At 32.1% G+C, this 18478-nt stretch overlaps 1 protein-coding gene across 1 annotated transcript; it reads left to right on the forward strand.

The window, feature by feature from the left end:
* The first annotated feature begins 235 nt into the window (after positions 1-235).
* On the forward strand, positions 236-10124 carry LOC127723125 (39S ribosomal protein L15, mitochondrial-like). Its single transcript, XM_052229623.1, has 4 exons — positions 236-391; positions 1941-2098; positions 3701-3866; positions 9639-10124. Exons 1-4 carry the CDS (start codon positions 287-289, stop codon positions 10098-10100), a joined length of 891 nt encoding a protein of 296 aa, XP_052085583.1. The 5' UTR covers positions 236-286; the 3' UTR covers positions 10101-10124.
* The last annotated feature ends 8354 nt before the right edge of the window (positions 10125-18478 follow it).

The raw sequence follows: 18478 nt of genomic DNA on the forward strand, positions 1-18478 counted from the left end.
CACTGAGGGAGAATTTCATTTTTTCATGAAATGCTATCTATTTTTAGTTTCATCATCAAGAATAATAGTTTCTAACATATTCTACTGATGAATTTACGCTTTAATAGTTTATAATTAAAAATAAATCAGAAAATAAATCATCGCTGTATTTTTAATGCATAGTTAAAAAATACTCGAAGTGACTGATCCCCTTCAGTGTCGCAATAACGATTACTTGAACGATTTTGTTGATTAACTAAATTGATCACGATTCAATTTCAGGGGTCAAGGACAAAACCAATGAGAGATGGCTCAGGCTGGAAAATTTGCAGATAAAGCTTTACAGCTCCTGCGGTCATATCCGCGGGTTGCATTGAACAATCTCAAAGACATGCCTGGTGCTTATAAAAAGGTTAAATTAAGAATAAAAATTTTTCCAAACATGATTAACAATTGTTCTACCATTTCCTACCTTCTACAAGTTTTTTTAATTATGACATGTATAGAAATTATACACAATTATTATAAATCCTCCATCAATAAAAAATTACCGCCACGAAATAGCACAATAGTGCTGAAAGTGCCGTTAAACACCAATCAATACTGTTCACCAAATATCAATCCTTTATAGACAAAATCTAAATGAGTATATACATTATCCTTGTATTATGGGCTTTCATGCTATTTAAAATGCATTGTGACGTCTCAATTTCCATTGGAAACGCATGCATAGTACAAATTCAGATGACGTACTCAAACATATGATCTAACGATATAGGAATAAAGACTTTAATGTAATGTTGATGAGTAAGCGCCCCGGTTTACACATCAATAACTTCTAGAAAAAATGTGTTTAATCCTTATGATTCTTAACCTAAACATTCACGATTTTTAATTAACAATTTTTTGTTTAATGGCTTCTATTTACCATCAAATGCATAATTGACATGTTGTAATTAAGGAATTAGCTGCCATATTGACTTTCTAAAATCCCTAAATGATTGTTTAATGCAACAGAATCTAAAATGAAATAGTACCTACCTCAAAAACTTCATTTCAATAAGATAATATCCGAATTTGAAGCGTACAAGTAACGGAATAATCTTTAGCTTGAAAGTTTTTATTGATATGACAAAACCATGACGTTAATTGGCTAAGATCAATCATGAAATTTTGCGGAATTTTATTTAATTTTGATTTTATACATTTTCAAAGCTTTAGTGCATTATTTCTTTTTGTAATAGTAACCACATTTTTGTTTAAATCTTGAGTTATTTGTTATTTATATACAATATGTAAAGTAATAACTGGAAGATTTGTTTGTATTTGTAGTCATTTCTGTAATCATGGTAATGTAGTGAAATTCCACCTCTATATGTTGTGTTTTTCCCAAAAAATATCAAATTGAATTAAATTAATACAATACATGCAATGGAGCAAAATGAGTGTATGTAAAAAAAGAATTTATACTTTTTATGGATTTTTTTTATTAAAAAATTTAAACATGATATAGTGATGAGTGTTATGCTAACTCTGGGTTGAAGTTGATATAAAAATGGATCAAAGACTCGACTTGTTTGATTGATGACACCGTAGTGCAGATTGTTTCTTTAACAATGAAGGATTCCAATGATTGTTTCCTTTTAGATTAATGGAAGATATCACTGTCATACTTCTAATGAGTGCATTAGTTTCTTTTACCAGTATACCATAAAGAAGTACTGATGATTATAATTATTTCATTTCGAAAGTTCTTGTAATTTAACTAGAGATTGAGAACTCATTTCTGCTGATCTCCTTTGAAAGCTAAAATGGGATAGAGAAAATTATGTGCTTCCAAAGCACACCATCAAACATTTGTCACCTTTACTTTACAACATTGTAGTTTATATATTATATTTTCAAGTGTGTGTTCACATGGAATACCAACTTATGGTTTAATCTGTAATCTATAACTGCAGAATTTCAACAAGAGAAGAAGTGCAGGAAAGAATAAGACACATGGACGAGGACACAAGGGTATGGGACAGAGGATGACATTACCACCATTGGGATATGAAGGAGGACAAATTCCATTTCACATAAGAATACCATGTGAGCCATATTACAAAGACCATGAGTAAGTGAAACAACAAATGATTTATACTATCGTCAAATATGAATATTGCAAATTAAATATTTTTTTTTTTATATCTTTCTATCCTAATTCACAGAGATTTCTTTGTGTGATTTTCTTACTTTGTTGATGTTGTCATATAGAATAAGAAGAATTTGATAAAGACATTATTTTTTCTACTCAAAAAAGTCACATAAATGATTAACTTGATAAAATATCAGTAGATTATTTACAAATGACTTATAATTAACATGCTTACATAAACCACAACACGACCAAATAAAGTTCTTGGTAATTTTCTTCATTAAACATGTTGAAATAGGATGGAAAAAGGAATTTTTATCGAATTTCAACTTCTTTTTTTTGGCATTTAACTATTTATTCCTAGTACTTATGAAGTAGAGAGTTAACTTACAGTCAGTAAACACTACTGCATTAATTTTTGTCAAGCCTGCCACATTTATGTCGAGAAAGCGAGACAAAGCGATTTAGGTTCAGTCTGGGGTTAAAGTTTTTTCAGACATCAACAACTTGATCAAACCTTCATTGAATTTTATGAAATTTGGACAGAAGCTTGTCTATGACCAAAAGACAGTATCCAGGGCAAAGTTTAAAACAAATTTTTTTTTAGTGTTTTACTGATAAATGGACTTAGTCATGGATTAAAGTTTGTTACACATCAATTACTTTGTCAAACCAACATAGAATTTTATGAAACTGGCAGAAGCCTTTTTATGATTAAGAGATAATGTCTGAAGCAAACGTTTAAAAAAAAGATTTTTTTTCTTTTTTAGTATTTTTCTGATAGATTTTTTTACAGATAACATTTACAAACAGTCTGGGATTAAATTAATTTGACATGTTAAACTTGTTAACCTTCATGAATTGTTGTGAAATTTGGACAGAAGCTAATCTTCACATGCTTCAAGACCAAGAAATAACATCTAAAGAAACAGTTTTAAATTCTGTATTTTGCTGATAAATGGACTCACTTTTTAAGTCAAAATTACACTTTTACACTGACAGCAGCAATCACAGGCAAGACACAGGGTTCCACAAAACCCCTTACAAGTTTTCATCTATTAAAAATACATTTATATATCAAACATGGAGGAAACAAATTGACAGAAGAAGAAAACATATACGATCTGTAATTAGATTGAGCATGTAAAAAATAAAGCACAGCCTGTCATTGTTGTACAAAGCAAGCAGTGTATATTCATAGCAGATTAAGATGTTCTCATTCTGTATACATACAAATGTATGCAATATTTTCTGCTATACATTTACCAACCATCAATCAAGTACATATATAAATATAATTACTCATATTCATTTACCAATTCATATCTTGAATCTTGAAAAGCCAAACTCTTCATCATCTTTGGTGAAAAAATAATTTATTTTAACTGTTGATATTATTTTTCCATGAATATAGGTAAGTTATGATCCTCAGTACTAGTGGTATAAGTATTATTATCAGCATGACCTATAGTTGCTTTAAAAATCCTTGTCATTTGGACTCTGGTGGATAGTTGTATCATATACCACATCTCCTTATTTTACAAGACTATCTTTCAGCCTTATATTTGTACTTTTTTTCAGATTTAGAAGGCAGTACCCACCTTTTAGTTTACTCCAAGTTCAAAGGTTAATTGATATGGGTTTGGTGGACATCAATGAACCAATAGATTTACTGACGTTTTGTAATACTGCTCATTACGACTGTTCAATAGAAGACAACCATTATGGTGTTAATTTGACAGAAGAGGTAATGAGTCCATGTTATCCTGTAAATTTAGAAATTTTTGCGATGTTTTTATTATTGTGAAAATTGTGACAAGTTAAGATTCCGCAAAAATAAAAACTCACATTCTGAAATGTGGTAGCATTAATTATTTATATGCAATATACTCTTAAATTGCAATAATTGATCTCACATTTTTGTTCATTGTTCAACAATCACAATAATAAATGCATACAGACATTTTCCATGGTTTCCCAAGAGAAGGTTACATCCTAAGTTACTTCCATTCATAGACCTTAGAAACTATGCATGTTATGACAAGTAATCATGTCTTTGATTATTAGGTACCAGTAATTAACTGTAGCTGTTTTTTATTAGTTCCAGCAAAATAATAGTTTTGGTTCCTGTTACTAAACTTAAGGGTTAGAGTTTGAAACTATTTATGTTTAATTTTTGTTATATCTTTTATACTTATTTATTTTGAAAGCTTCTGGATTCATCATCAAGTTTAACACCTGATTGCCGTCGCACACTGCTTTGAAATTATTAATTTTGAAAGATTTCGGATGCCTCATCATTCATCAAGTTTCAAACCTGTGTGCATACTGCTTTGATTTTACAATAACGACAAGATTAACATGATCAATATGCCTGTGTGAAGAAAAATAGTCCAACCAAAAAGATTGTCTTCTTTACAGAAACATTTTTTATGTCCCCGCAACTAAAAGTTGGGGGCATATTGTTTTACCCCTGTCCGTCCGTCCCATTATGGGTATATAGTTATTCCGCATAACTCCTCCTACAGTTTGAATCCAAGGAATTTTTCACTTTGCTGTCTGTTTGTACATATATTGAAGGTGTGCATGTGGTCAGGGTTTTGATTTTTATTAATATTTGCTCTTTTGGGAGATAGTTGAACTTTGTCATTTTTTGGAGAATTTATGCATAAGAGGAGCTTTTCCAAATAACTCCTCCTACAGTTCATACAATTATATCTCAAAGAAGGTCCTACATTGACTTTGTTATAATACAGTTACTTCAAAGTGGAGTGCGGGGGCATCACTTTGTCTAGTTTTTTTTTCATAATACAAAATATTTTGCATGGACTGTTTCCATGAATTTTTATCTGAAAATTTTTTTCTTATGAGAAAAGAAAAGTCAGATAATATAACGTTTTCTTGGCGCAGGTAATTGACTTACCTTCTAAGCATGCTTGTATATTATTTTAAAAGAATCTTGTACATGTTCCCATAAATAAATGATTTTGTTATGGTTGAAAAACAAAGAGTGATGTTCTTTTTATGGAATAGATTGAATGATTGTATTACATTTTGTTTTTCAAATAATTTTCCTCTATTAAAAGAGGCATATACACAATCAAAGACACTACATCACATGAATATAACATCATAGTATGGTTCAATAAATGTTATTTTTAAAATACTTGGTATTGACTATACAAATGCCATAAATGCTCCATTTTGTGAATCCTTATACAAATTTAAGAAATATATACAAACCAAGCTATCAATATTGTTTATTAGCTGTTGGAAAAAACAAATAGATAAATTTTCAGACAGTAAACTGAAAACCTACCTTTTATATTAAACAAATTTTGGCTTTGAAAAATATCTAACATTGATCAAGAATTTTGAACTTAGAAGAAGTTTTACTAAATTACGTGTATCTTCTCATAGATTACAAATAGAATTAGGTAGATATCAGGGTATTCCCCGAATTAACAGAATATGTAATAAATGTTCTTCCAATACTGTCGACGATGAGGCTCATTTTCTATTTGATTGTAACAAATTTGAGGATGGTAGAAATTGTATGTTGGCTAGTATTGCAAAATATAATTCTTATTTTAATCATATGAGCAGTCAAAGCAAAATTATCTGGTTATTTAGTGTAGAAAATGTTGAGTTACTTAAAATAATATGTAATTTTATATACAAACATCTTCCTTAGTGAAGATTAGTTAAAGGAAATCTATGTGTGTATATACATTTGATTGGACATAGAAAATTATATTCATCTGAATATCACAAACATACTAGCCGATTAAAAAAAAAAAATTGATTGTTAGAATATATTATTTAATCTAATGTTCTCTTATTTCCTTGAGGCATCGTCCGGCCCCCTGGTATCAACTGCATTCAAGTTACCTATGATGCTTACTTGTTTGCTTTTGATACAGGTAGGAAAGAGACATTTGCACACATTTTACATGCCTATGGCCCATAAGGTATCGCCCCCTGGTGTCAGCTGCCTTTAGGAAACCATAATACTTTCCTATTTGCTGCTGACACAGGATGAGTCATGGACATGCTTAATTTCTACTTTCTTTTTGGCTAATTATTATATGTTTAATTGATCCAACTTTTTTTGTACTATACATATATGGATATCTATTTTTCTTTTTTCTTTTTGGGCTGCTTGTTTGTTATCTATATCAACCACACTTGCAATAAAATGCATTAGTATTAAAAAGAAAAAACGTACTATAGATTCTTTATCTACGTATTCTTTAAGAACTTAAATAGTTCTCGTTAAACTTTCTTTTTTTTTTATCTCATTGTTTGTATTGTATTATGAAAAATTATTGGTGTTGTAATGTTTATGCCCTTTGGGGCCATTAATTGGAAATAAAAATATCTTATCTTATCTTATAACCAAGAATTACCCCTTAAAAATCTTTAGAATCAAGACAATAATTAACATATATATGGGTTTAGGCCTTCATGATTTGTATCATACATGTATTCAATTAATGGGAGATAATTATAGCAGTCATTCTAGAGTTATTGGACTTTAATTGGAAAAAAAATTCAGAATATCACCAACTATTTTTTGTAAGCACCAATGTGTCTGTTATCTAATTCAGTCTTAGATTTACGCAGCTTAATAATGAAAGACAGATAAATAAATCTTTTAAGCCTAAAAACTATATATAATAAAAAGGATGTGTCTGAAACTCAGATCAATTGAGATATTGTGTTGTCCCTGTAATAGTTTGCTGTTGTTCAAACATTATTGGCCATAATATGTCGACCTTGAATTTCAGTTAACTTAAGTATATTTGAAGTCTCTCCAATTAAACTTAACATAAAATCAACCCCAGTGTGCGTATGTGTAAATTATAAGAAAATGTGTAGAAAAAAAAACTTTAATTTTTAAATACTTAATCAGATACTCCAAATCAGATGATTTATGGTACATTCAAATGAGTTTTCTTAATTGATACTAAGTCAGGTTAACTTGTTTGTATAGCAACGTTTTTTTTTTTACTAGCTTATTATACCCCACGCAACGAGTTGCGGAGGGTATAATGTTTTTGACCCGTCCGTCAGTCCGTCAGTCCTGTTTTTTGTCATCGCAACTCCTCTCAAACCACACAACAGAATTTCACGAAACCTTTTTAGATAATAAGGACATACTATGTTGTTGTGCATATCAACAGGAAATTACAATTCAATTTTTTTTCTAGGAGTTACGCTCCTTTGAACTTATTTACTTTAATGTACTACTGCAACAGTTTGTCATCGCAACTCCTCTCAAACCACACAACAGAATTTCATGAAACCTTTTCAGATAATAAGGACATACTACATAGATGTGCATTTCGACAGGAAATTACGATTCAATTTTTTTTCCAGGAGTTACGCCCCTTTGAACTTATTTGCCCAATATACAACTGCAACCTTTTGTCATCGCAACTCCTCTCAAACCACACAACAGAATTTCATGAAATCTTTTCTGATAATAAGGACATACTACGTAGATGTGCATATCAACAGGAAATTACGATTCAATTTTTTTTCCAGGAGTTACGCCCCTTTGAACTTATTTGCCCAATATACAACTGCAACCTTTTGTCATCGCAACTCCTCTCAAACCACACAACAGAATTTCATGAAACTGCGTAGATAATAAGGACATACTATGTAGATGTGCATATTGACAGGAAATTTTGATTCAATTTTTTATTCTGATACAATTTTTTTTTTCTTACACTTATTTTATTTCTCCAATGACAATGTGGGGACGTGGGGTATAGGAGCGCGCTCACTAAGGTTCTTTCATTTTTTCTTATACATTATCAAAATTTATTTAATCTAATTTCATTTTAGGTGTAGGTAAAAGACCTTGCTTAAAAAAATATGCACAATTAACATATTTATTATACCCTACACACAATTGCATTCACCTTGTCCATCCGTCCATTTGTCCAACAAATATTTCCTTCACCATTTTCTTTGATCATGCTGAATAGAATGAATTCACATTTGGTTACCAGCTTGACAGTAATGAGTTTTGTCATGATAGCTGTTTTACAGATCTGTCTGATAACGTGATGAGTTTTGTCATGATAGCTGTATTACAGATCTGTCTGATACTGTGATGAGTTTTGTCATGATAGCTGTTTTACAGATCTGTCTGATACCGTGATGAGTTTTGTCATGATAGCTGTTTTACAGATCTGTCTGATACCATGATGAGTTTTGTTATGATAGCTGTATTACAGATCTGTCTGATACTGTGATGAGTTTTGTCATGATAGCTGTATTACAGATCTGTCTGATACTGTGATGAGTTTTGTCATGATAGCTGTTTTACAGATCTGTCTGATACCGTGATGAGTTTTGTCATGATAGCTGTATTACAGATCTGTCTGATACTGTGATGAGTTTTGTCATGATAGCTGTTTTACAGATCTGTCTGATACTGTGATGAGTTTTGTCATGATAGCTGTATTACAGATCTGTCTGATACTGTGATGAGTTTTGTCATGATAGCTGTTTTACAGATCTGTCTGATACCGTGATGAGTTTGGTCATGATAGCTGTTTTACAGATCTGTCTGATACCGTGATGAGTTTTGTCATGATAGCTGTTTTACAGATCTGTCTGATACCGTGATGAGTTTTGTCATGATAGCTGTTTTACAGATCTGTCTGATACCGTGATGAGTTTTGTCATGATAGCTGTATTACAGATCTGTCTGATACTGTGATGAGTTTTGTCATGATAGCTGTTTTACAGATCTGTCTGATACTGTGATGAGTTTTGTCATGATAGCTGTATTACAGATCTGTCTGATACTGTGATGAGTTTTGTCATGATAGCTGTTTTACAGATCTGTCTGATACCGTGATGAGTTTGGTCATGATAGCTGTTTTACAGATCTGTCTGATACCGTGATGAGTTTTGTCATGATAGCTGTTTTACAGATCTGTCTGATACCGTGATGAGTTTTGTCATGATAGCTGTTTTACAGATCTGTCTGATACCGTGATGAGTTTTGTCATGATAGCTGTTTTACAGATCTGTCTGATACCGTGATGAGTTTTGTCATGATAGCTGTATTACAGATCTGTCTGATACTGTGATGAGTTTTGTCATGATAGCTGTTTTACAGATCTGTCTGATACCGTGATGAGTTTTGTCATGATAGCTGTTTTACAGATCTGTCTGATACCGTGATGAGTTTTGTCATGATAGCTGTATTACAGATCTGTCTGATACTGTGATGAGTTTTGTCATGATAGCTGTTTTACAGATCTGTCTGATACCACCTGCATGATTGCCGATACTTAAATACTGTAAACCAAGTCTTATTCACAAGCGATTTATTTTCGAATATAAATAATCACCAATAGGTTAGGATCTCCTCACATATTAATACATTAAAAAAGTTATAAAATCATGGAAATGAATTGAGGTGAAGTCAGATATATACATTTGGAATTAATTATAATTTATTTGAAATACTGATACAGATTTATTTTTATAGGGAACAGATACATTTCAAGCACAGATTAATATAGAAGTTCAGCATGCGAGTGAGCAGGTCATAGCAGCCATAGAAAGAAATGGAGGTGTAATCACTACTAGATACTATGATCCTGAATGTGTGAAAGCCATGTCAAACGTTCTCAAGTTTCTTAAGACTAGTACCCCAATACCAAAATGCAAATTGCCACCACAGGATGCATTTGAATACTACTCTAATGCCAAAAATCGAGGCTACTTAGCTGATCCAGAGGACATTGTACAGGCAAGAATTGAACTTGCTCAAAAGTATGGATATGAATTACCTGAAATCTCTGATGAGTCTAAAAAGGAGTTATTATTACGTAAGAAAGACCCAAGGCAAATATTTTATGGACTTGAACCTGGATGGGTCATCAGTATGAAAGATCAGTGCATTCTAAAACCATTAGCAGAAGAACATAAAGAATATTATGCATCTTAAATATTAAATAAACATCAGAAAGGATGTAAGGATTTTATTTGGCCTAAACCTTCACTTATCACTTATCTTTTGTTAATGTCACAAAAATACTTTATGTGATGGGATTTTTAATTGCAAAATGTTTTAACCCAGGTTTAGTAGTTTTCTAAACATGGAAATATGAGTTAGTTATGGTTTCCTATTGACACATTTTCTTGTTGTATTACAATTATGTTTGAAAAAATCTTGGGTATGAGGTAACTTTGAACTTATTTTTTCACTAAAGATCTAATGAATGTCTGTGTAGAGTTTGACTGAAGGAATGGTCTGGGCATGGTTTTAAACATTTAAGAATTATGCTTTGGTTTGAAATAGGTTTCGATTTACAGTTTTGTAACTTTTGATTTGCCTCATTTGTGTATTGTCCTTTGTGTCCAGAATTCTGAATCCCATTGTAGTGCAGTTTTTCCTATGACATAAACAGTCAAACTTTTGTTATTGTTGAAATTTTAAGTGAACTTCTCTTGATTTGTCTACAGAGACTTTGGTTTGTAAAACAGTCATTGGCTGAGAGGATAATTATTTTTTGAAAGATTGGAATTTGTTCCAATACTTTCCAAAGACACCACCTTACAAACTATGATAAGCCATGTTTGCCAAATAATCAACATATGCTGAAATATAGTTCCCAATAATTTCCATGATCATGTAAATATACACATATGAACTGTAAAACATTTGTGTTATATCTTTTAGAGCTGTTATACTCAATTATGTATGTCATTAGGTTTGTCCATTTGAAACTCCTCTTTCATGTCAATATTACACAGCTGAACTTTTGACTTACATAATTTACTGTAATAATTTACTTTCCACTATCAAAATATTCAGCGACACACCCTGTGTTTCCATAGTAGCTCCCCTTGCCCAAAGGGTCACATGAGCTTTTACAAAAATCCTCTGAAACTACTGGCCCAATTTAACCACCTTAGCCACAATCATCATTGGAGTATCTGTGTCCAATGACCCTGCCTGCCAACCAACATGACCGAAATGGCTAAAATATGAACATAGGTCTAAAATGCAAATTTTGTCTATTATCTTGAAAACTGCTATTAATAGAGAAAATCTGACAGAGTAGTAATGCTCAGAATGTTGAGATGTACCATACATACTTTCCATTTACATCAAAACTGTCAGGGGACTTCTTATAGGAGTTATTGACCTTAAATTATTAATTTTACCATTTGTATTCATTTTTGCCTTTTTTTCTTGAAAACTATAATAGATAGAGAGAAACTTTAAAAAGCAAAAATGATAAGCAAGACAAGATTTACAAATAAGTCAAACTTGGTTGAAATCGCCATTTAACTCCTTATAAGAGTTATTGCCATTTAATGGCAATTTTTACCATTTTTAGCTCACCTGGCCAGGTGAGCTTTTCTCATCACTTGGCGTCCGTCGTGAACTTTTACAAAAATCTTCTCTGAAACTACTGGGCGAAAGTTAACCAAACTTGGCCACAATCATCATTGGGGTATCTAGTTAAAAAATGTGTCCAATGACCCGGCCCACCAACCAAGATGGCCACCATGGCTAAAAATAGAAAGGGGTAAAATGTAGATTTTGGAAAAATATCTCCTCTGAAACTATTGAGCCAAATAGAATCAAACTTGGCCACAATCATCATTGAGGTATTTAGTTTAAAAATGTGTGTGGTGATCCCGCCTGCCGACCAAGATGGCCAACATGGTTAAAAAAAGAACATAGGGGTAAAATGTAGATTTTGGCTTATATCTCTGAAACCAAAGCATTTAGAGCAAATCTGACACGGGGGTAAAATTGTTCATCATGTTAAGTTCTATCTGCCCTGAAATTTTCAGACAAATCAGATAACCCGTTGTTGGGTTGCTGCCCCTGAATTGGTAATTTGAAGGAAATTTTGCAGTTTTTTGTAATTATCTTGAATATTATTATAGATAGAGATAAACTGTAAACAGCAATAATGTTCAGCAAAGTAAGATCTACAAATAAGTTAACATGACCAAAGTTGTCAATTGACTCCTTAAGGAGTTATTGCCCTTTATAGTCAATTTTTAACAATTTTTTCGTAAATATTTGTTATCTTTTACAAAAATCTTCTCCTCTGAAACTACTGGGCCAAATAGAAACCAACTTGGCCACAATCATCATTAGGGTATTGTGTTTGATAAATGTGTTCGATGACCCCCTGCCAACAAAGATGGCCGACAAGGCTTAAAATAGATCATATGGGGTAAAATGCAAGTTTTGTCTATAATTCTGATAACCGTTATAAATAGAGGAAATCTGAAAGGGTAAAATTGTTCAGAATGTTGATCTTTACCAATTCTCCATATACGTCAAAACTGTCAGACGATTTCCTGTAGGAGTTATTGCCCTTAAATGACAAACTTTACCACTTTTTTTTTCGATTTTTGCCTATTATCTTGAAAACTATAATAGATAGAGAGAAACTTTAAATTGCAAAAATGACTAGAAGGACAAGTTCTACAAATAAGTCTATGGTTGTAATCGTCAGTTGACTCCTTATTAGAGTTATTGCCCTTTGATGAAGATTTGTACAATTTTTTTGTGTTTTTGTCTTATATCTTAAAACTTATAATAGATGGAAAGAAACTTAAATATACAAAAATGATCGGCAAGACAAGATCTACAATTAAGACAAATGGCTGAAATTGTCCCACGACTCCTTATTGGAGTTATTGCCCTTTAATGACAATTTTTACCATTTTTTTTGCGTTTTGCTTTATATGATAAAAGTTATAATAGATAGATAGAAACTTAAATAATCAAAAATGATAAGCAAGACAAGACCTACTAACAAGTCAAATTTTGCTGATATAAAAGTACACTGATACTCTTTATAGGAGTTATTGTCCTTAAATTAGGAATTTTTTTTACCCTCTTTTGTGTTTGGAGCAAAAACTAAATAACTAAATAAGATAGAGAGAAACTAAACAGACTTCAATGATCAGCAATATAAGATAAAAAAAAAAAACAGAGATTTTTGTCATTAATTCTATTCTCGTCTACAATGTTGGAGAGTGTCCTTTGTTGAATATGCATATAGACCAAGGTGAGCGACACAGGCTCTTTAGAACCTCTAGTTTGCGTTTTTGTTCAGTATCTTCAAAACTAAAGTAGACAGATAGACACTAGACAAGATTTACAAATGATTCAACATGGCTGAATATATCAGTTGAATCCTTATAAGAGTTATGGCCCTCAAATGACCATTACGGAATTAAATGTTTTTGCCTATGTTGAAAAACTATAATACAAAATGAAGATAGATAGACACTTTGGAAAGCAAAAATGATCAGCAAGACAAGATCAACAAATTAGTTGATAAAGCTAAAATGGTTGGTCGACTCTTTTAAAGGGGCATTAGCTACGAGATAAAAAAAAAAAAAATATGATTTTTTTTTGTTCAATCATTAATGAAAGTGAAATAGTGAAATAATGATTCGCTTTTAGCAGCCAGTTTAGTTCAATTTTGTCAAAATAAGCTAAGAAACTAAGAAACATCGTAGATGAATTATTCACTTGCAAGTGAATAATTCGACATCATTGAATCTGTATTCATGTGACATTCAATTAGCTATTAACCCATTAGCTAAAGATTGGTTACGCATGTATTTGTCGTGTTCAGCCATTAAAAGGAAAAGAATGTCAGCATTGAAAGTGAAACAAAGGTGAACCATTTCCTTGACGGATTTGATCTACAAAAAATCGTTCTTATACAGGTAAAAACAATGATTAACTTATTTTTTAAACTTATAACATGAAATCAAACAGACCTAGAAAAGTCCAATTGCACAAGGGCGCTATCTATTTCTATTTCTATTTATGTTTATATCGGGTTATGTGACCATCGGCAGTCTGCGGAGGTCATCTTGATGGTTAATTAGATGGCATCTAGACTGAAATACACATGAAATGCTGATATGTATTATTGAGTCTATGCATTGCTAATTGTTTATTTCAGACTTATTGTAATTTGGACATAAGTTTTAATATGTTATAAATCAAATATGAGAATTTGAGTCAAATCAGTGAACATGAATTTGACAGCTAATGCCCCTTTAAAGCAGTTGGTGCCCTTAAATGACAATTTTTACCAATTGTTTTGCATTTTTATACGACCGCAAAAAAAATTTGGCTATCATGTCGTCGTCCTCATAGTCTGAAGACACTTGGTTTCCGGACAATAACTTAAGTTTCAGTGTATGGATCTCTTTGAAAGTTAAACAAAAGGTTCCATACCACAAAAGGAAGGTTGGGGTTGATGGTCCCAATCGTTTAGGAATTAGGGGTCAAAAAGGGGCCCAAAACAAGCATTTTTCTATTTTCAGGACAATAACTTGTGTATAATAAAATTGAGAATGGAAATGGGGAATGTGTCAAAGAGACAACAACCAGACCATAGAGCAGACAACACAAGTATTTTGATTGCTCTGAAATTGTTCCACAAGGTTCAATACCACAAGTCAAAGGTTGGGATTCATTTTGGGGGTAATTGCCCAAACCGTTCAGGAATTAGGGGCTAAAAAGGGTCTTAAATAAGCATTTTTCTAGTTTTAAGACAATAACTCGTGTTTAAATGTATTGACGTCTCTTAAACTGCACCACATTTTACAAAAAGAAAATTTTCTTCAAAATTAATGTTTTTTTCTTTTCAATTTTTTTTTTTTTTTTTTAAAAGGGGGGGGGGGTCAATTTTTTTCTGCAAAATTTAAGAAATTGTCAATTTTCATAAGAAAATTTGGGGGTCACAATTGATAATTCTTTGTATATAGTCTGAAAACAGATTTACTAAGTAATGTGCAACATCACAGTGCACATAATATAAATAATAAATATAACCAATTTTAAGTTCTTTGACTACATTTATTCTGTGTCTGAAACCTATAATGTACGTGTCAATTATTTAATTACAATCCAAATTCAGACGTGTATCAAGCTTGAATATTGTGTTCATTTTTGCCCCAACTGTTCAGGGTTGGACCTCTGCAGTCATATCCAGCTGCGCTCGGCGAAGCAGTTTATTGTCTTTTATCTTGAAAAATATAATAGATAGATAGAAATCTAAATAGCAAAAATGTCAAGCAAGACCAGATCTTTAATTTAGTCAATGTGGCCCAAAATGTCAGTCAACTCCTTATAAGAGTTAATGCCTTTTTATACAAAGTTTTTGCAGATTATCTTGAAAAATATAATAGATAGATAGAAATTTTAAAAAGCAAACATTACCATCAGGACAAGATCTACATATAGATCAACATTACTGAAATTGTCAATTTTTGAGTTATTGCCCTTTAATAATGATTTTTACCACAAAGTGACCATGCATTGATGAAGATGCAGGTGAGCAACGCAGGCTCTTAAGAGCCTTTAGTTTTCTTGTGTGTGTTTTATGGTGTTATTAATTTGACTTTTTAAACTCGTATGTTGATAGACTGTGTTCCTGGCTCAACTTGTCTTTGCGACGTGAAGCTAGATTGAACCAGGATCCCAGGCTAGTAGGTTAATTGATCCCTTTAGTTGTTCTTTATATTTATCATTAATTCTGTAACCACTTCAAAAAAGTATTATGTCAAGTTTTTGTGTGAGAATTTCGTTTCCAAAACAGGCGAAATCTTATTCGGTACTTTATTGATTTGTTGTTTGAAGCACATGTCTTGCTACAGAGGTTAGGCCAAGGATTAAGAATTTTTTTTGTTACTTAGTTAACTCAAAATGATAGTTTAGAATAATTTGAACGAGGATTCCATCATTGCTACAAGTATATGTCTGTCCGATGTATGAAACGGTTTGTCATATGAACCTCTCATTATTGTGATGTGTCAGATTGAATTTTCCAGGATTAGGTCTTACAATTTAATTTGTTATGAGGAAAATATATTCATTGGACATATTTGATCATGTTTCATATGGCCCTTATTATTAACAATTTTTGAAATCCAATTGTCATTATTTGGGATTGGGTCTAGATCTTAAGCTTATAAATTATACAAGATATGAACATCTGAATTTCTCTAATTTTTTTCAAGTCCCCACTTTGAAGAAGGAAAGTAAATTCAAGACCCCTTCCAAAGACGTGAAAATTTCACGCCCTCCCCCTTTTTAGTATTATTTTTATTTATATTATTATTATTAATTAAATAATGCATAAGCTGTGAAAATAAAGCTTTCTAGTGGAGAACTTGTTTGTCACTTCAGGGAACTTTATTTAGATCACAACTTTGTTTGATTTCAGCACATTGTTCCTATCTTTCATTAAAGATTAGAAGTTAGTTCTAACAATTGAGCCAAGCGGAGCATGGCGAAAAAAAAAGGTTTTTTTGCTGCCAAAATTTTTGTTTTTTTTTTATTGTAAGGGAAACTTTGGGTGTGGGTCACTTGTCTTCACATCTCCAGGTCATAAAGAAAAAATATTCGTGTAAAAACATAATAAAAATGCTACACTTGACTTCTAGATATCCCCTTGAATCAATGAAATATATGCTCAATCGATTTATTATAATGTAAAGAAACAACTATTGATATTATCAGTGTTTTTATTTCATTGAAACTGAGACAACTGTAACACAGTATAGACTATAGTAGTCTCAGATGGAAAAGGGTATAATATTAAACAAGAGTGCACACGCTGAAATGTCTCGCCTTCTTTACTAATCATTGATATTATGTTGATAGTCCTAAACATAAAGCTTTATTACAACTTAACATTAACCAAGTAAACTAAACATTGACCAATGAACCATGAAAATGAGGTCAAGGTCAGATGAACCATGCTAGGCAGGCATGTACAGCTAATAATTCTTCCATACAACAAATATAGTTGACCTATTGTTTATAGTTTTGTTAACAGACCAAAACACAAAAACTTAACACTGAGCAATGAACCTTGAAAATGAGGTCAAGGTAAAAAAAAACTGTGTGACTGACAACTAGATCATAAAATATTTCCATACACCAAATATAGTTGAACTATTGCATATAGTATTAGAAAAAAAGACCAAAACTAAAAAAAATAACTTTGACCACTGAACCATGAAAATGAGGTCAAGGTCAGATGACACCTGCCAGCTAGACATGTACACCTTACAATCATTCCATACACCAAATGTAGTAGACCTATTGCATACAGTATAAGAAAAACAGACCAAAACACAAAAACTTAACTATAACCACTGAACCATGAAAATGAGGTCAAGGTCAGATGACACCTGCCAGTTGGACATGTACACCTTACAGTCCTTCCATACACCAAATATACTAGACCTATTGCTTATAGTATCTGAGATATGGACTTGACCACCAAAACTTAACCTTGTTCACTGATCCATGAAATGAGGTCGAGGTCAAGTGAAAACTGTCTGACGGGCATGAGGAACTTGCAAGGTACGCACATACCAAATATAGTTATCCTATTACTTATAATAAGAGAGAATTTAACATTACAAAAAATCTGAACTTTTTTTTCAAGTAGTCACTGAACCATGAAAATGAGGTCAAGTACATTAGACATGTGACTGACGGAAACTTCGTAACATGAGGCATCCATATACAAAGTATGAAGCATCCAGACCTTCCACCTTCTAAAATATAAAGCTTTTAAGAAGTTAGCTAACGCCGCCGCCGCCGGATCACTATCCCTATGTCGAGCTTTCTGCGACAAAAGTCGCAGGCTCGACAAAAACCTTCTAGAAAACCTGCTAAAACAAAGACATTAAACTATTATTCCCTTGTATTGTCATTCTTCATGTCCAACAAACAGAAGATGGTCATGACTCACACCAATGAAACATTGAAATGAAGTTTGAAGCCAAAAATGATGACACAAGAGATCTAGATATTGATATGACATCTGAATCAAGTGTTAGACACTTCTGCTCAATACTTGATACTGATTTAGAGTATTCATCAAATTATGTATAATTTTACATGTTTAAAATACAGAATTGCTGAAATCTTGTGAATTTTTTCGGTGCCCCCCCCCCCCCCCCCATCTGAAGTATCAAAATATTGGATACGGTATATCCACCCTTTTCATTCCCACAAATTTTCAAGCCCCCTTAGTTTCCTCCCCCTTTCAGGGTTACAAATGACCCGCCCCTAAACTGCATTTTAGATTTCTTTTAAAATAATCTAAATATTGAAGCAAGAAAGACACAATATAGTGTTTTAAAGTTTGTTCTGAAACACAGTAATTTTTGCAAGAGTAACTTGAACAATATTTTACGGTTTCAATAGTTAATGAGCTTGTTCCAAATCACGAATTTTCTGTGATTGTTGCTGTCCTTTCGTGGATTTATTTTTGGTATTGGCATCAATTTACTGGTAGAGACTCG

This window comes from Mytilus californianus, unplaced genomic scaffold (genome assembly GCF_021869535.1).
Source record: "Mytilus californianus isolate M0D057914Y unplaced genomic scaffold, xbMytCali1.0.p SCAF_1, whole genome shotgun sequence".
In the NCBI taxonomy this organism is placed as follows: domain Eukaryota; kingdom Metazoa; phylum Mollusca; class Bivalvia; order Mytilida; family Mytilidae; genus Mytilus; species Mytilus californianus.

Bases quoted from the DNA above. Each gene is read 5' to 3' on its own strand.
- LOC127723125 (XM_052229623.1), top strand. From the start codon at position 287: ATGGCTCAGGCTGGAAAATTTGCAGATAAAGCTTTACAGCTCCTGCGG. The intron at 392-1,940 runs GTTAAATTAAGA...CTATAACTGCAG, and splicing joins TGCCTGGTGCTTATAAAAAG to AATTTCAACAAGAGAAGAAG. The intron at 2,099-3,700 runs GTAAGTGAAACA...ACTTTTTTTCAG, and splicing joins CCATATTACAAAGACCATGA to ATTTAGAAGGCAGTACCCAC.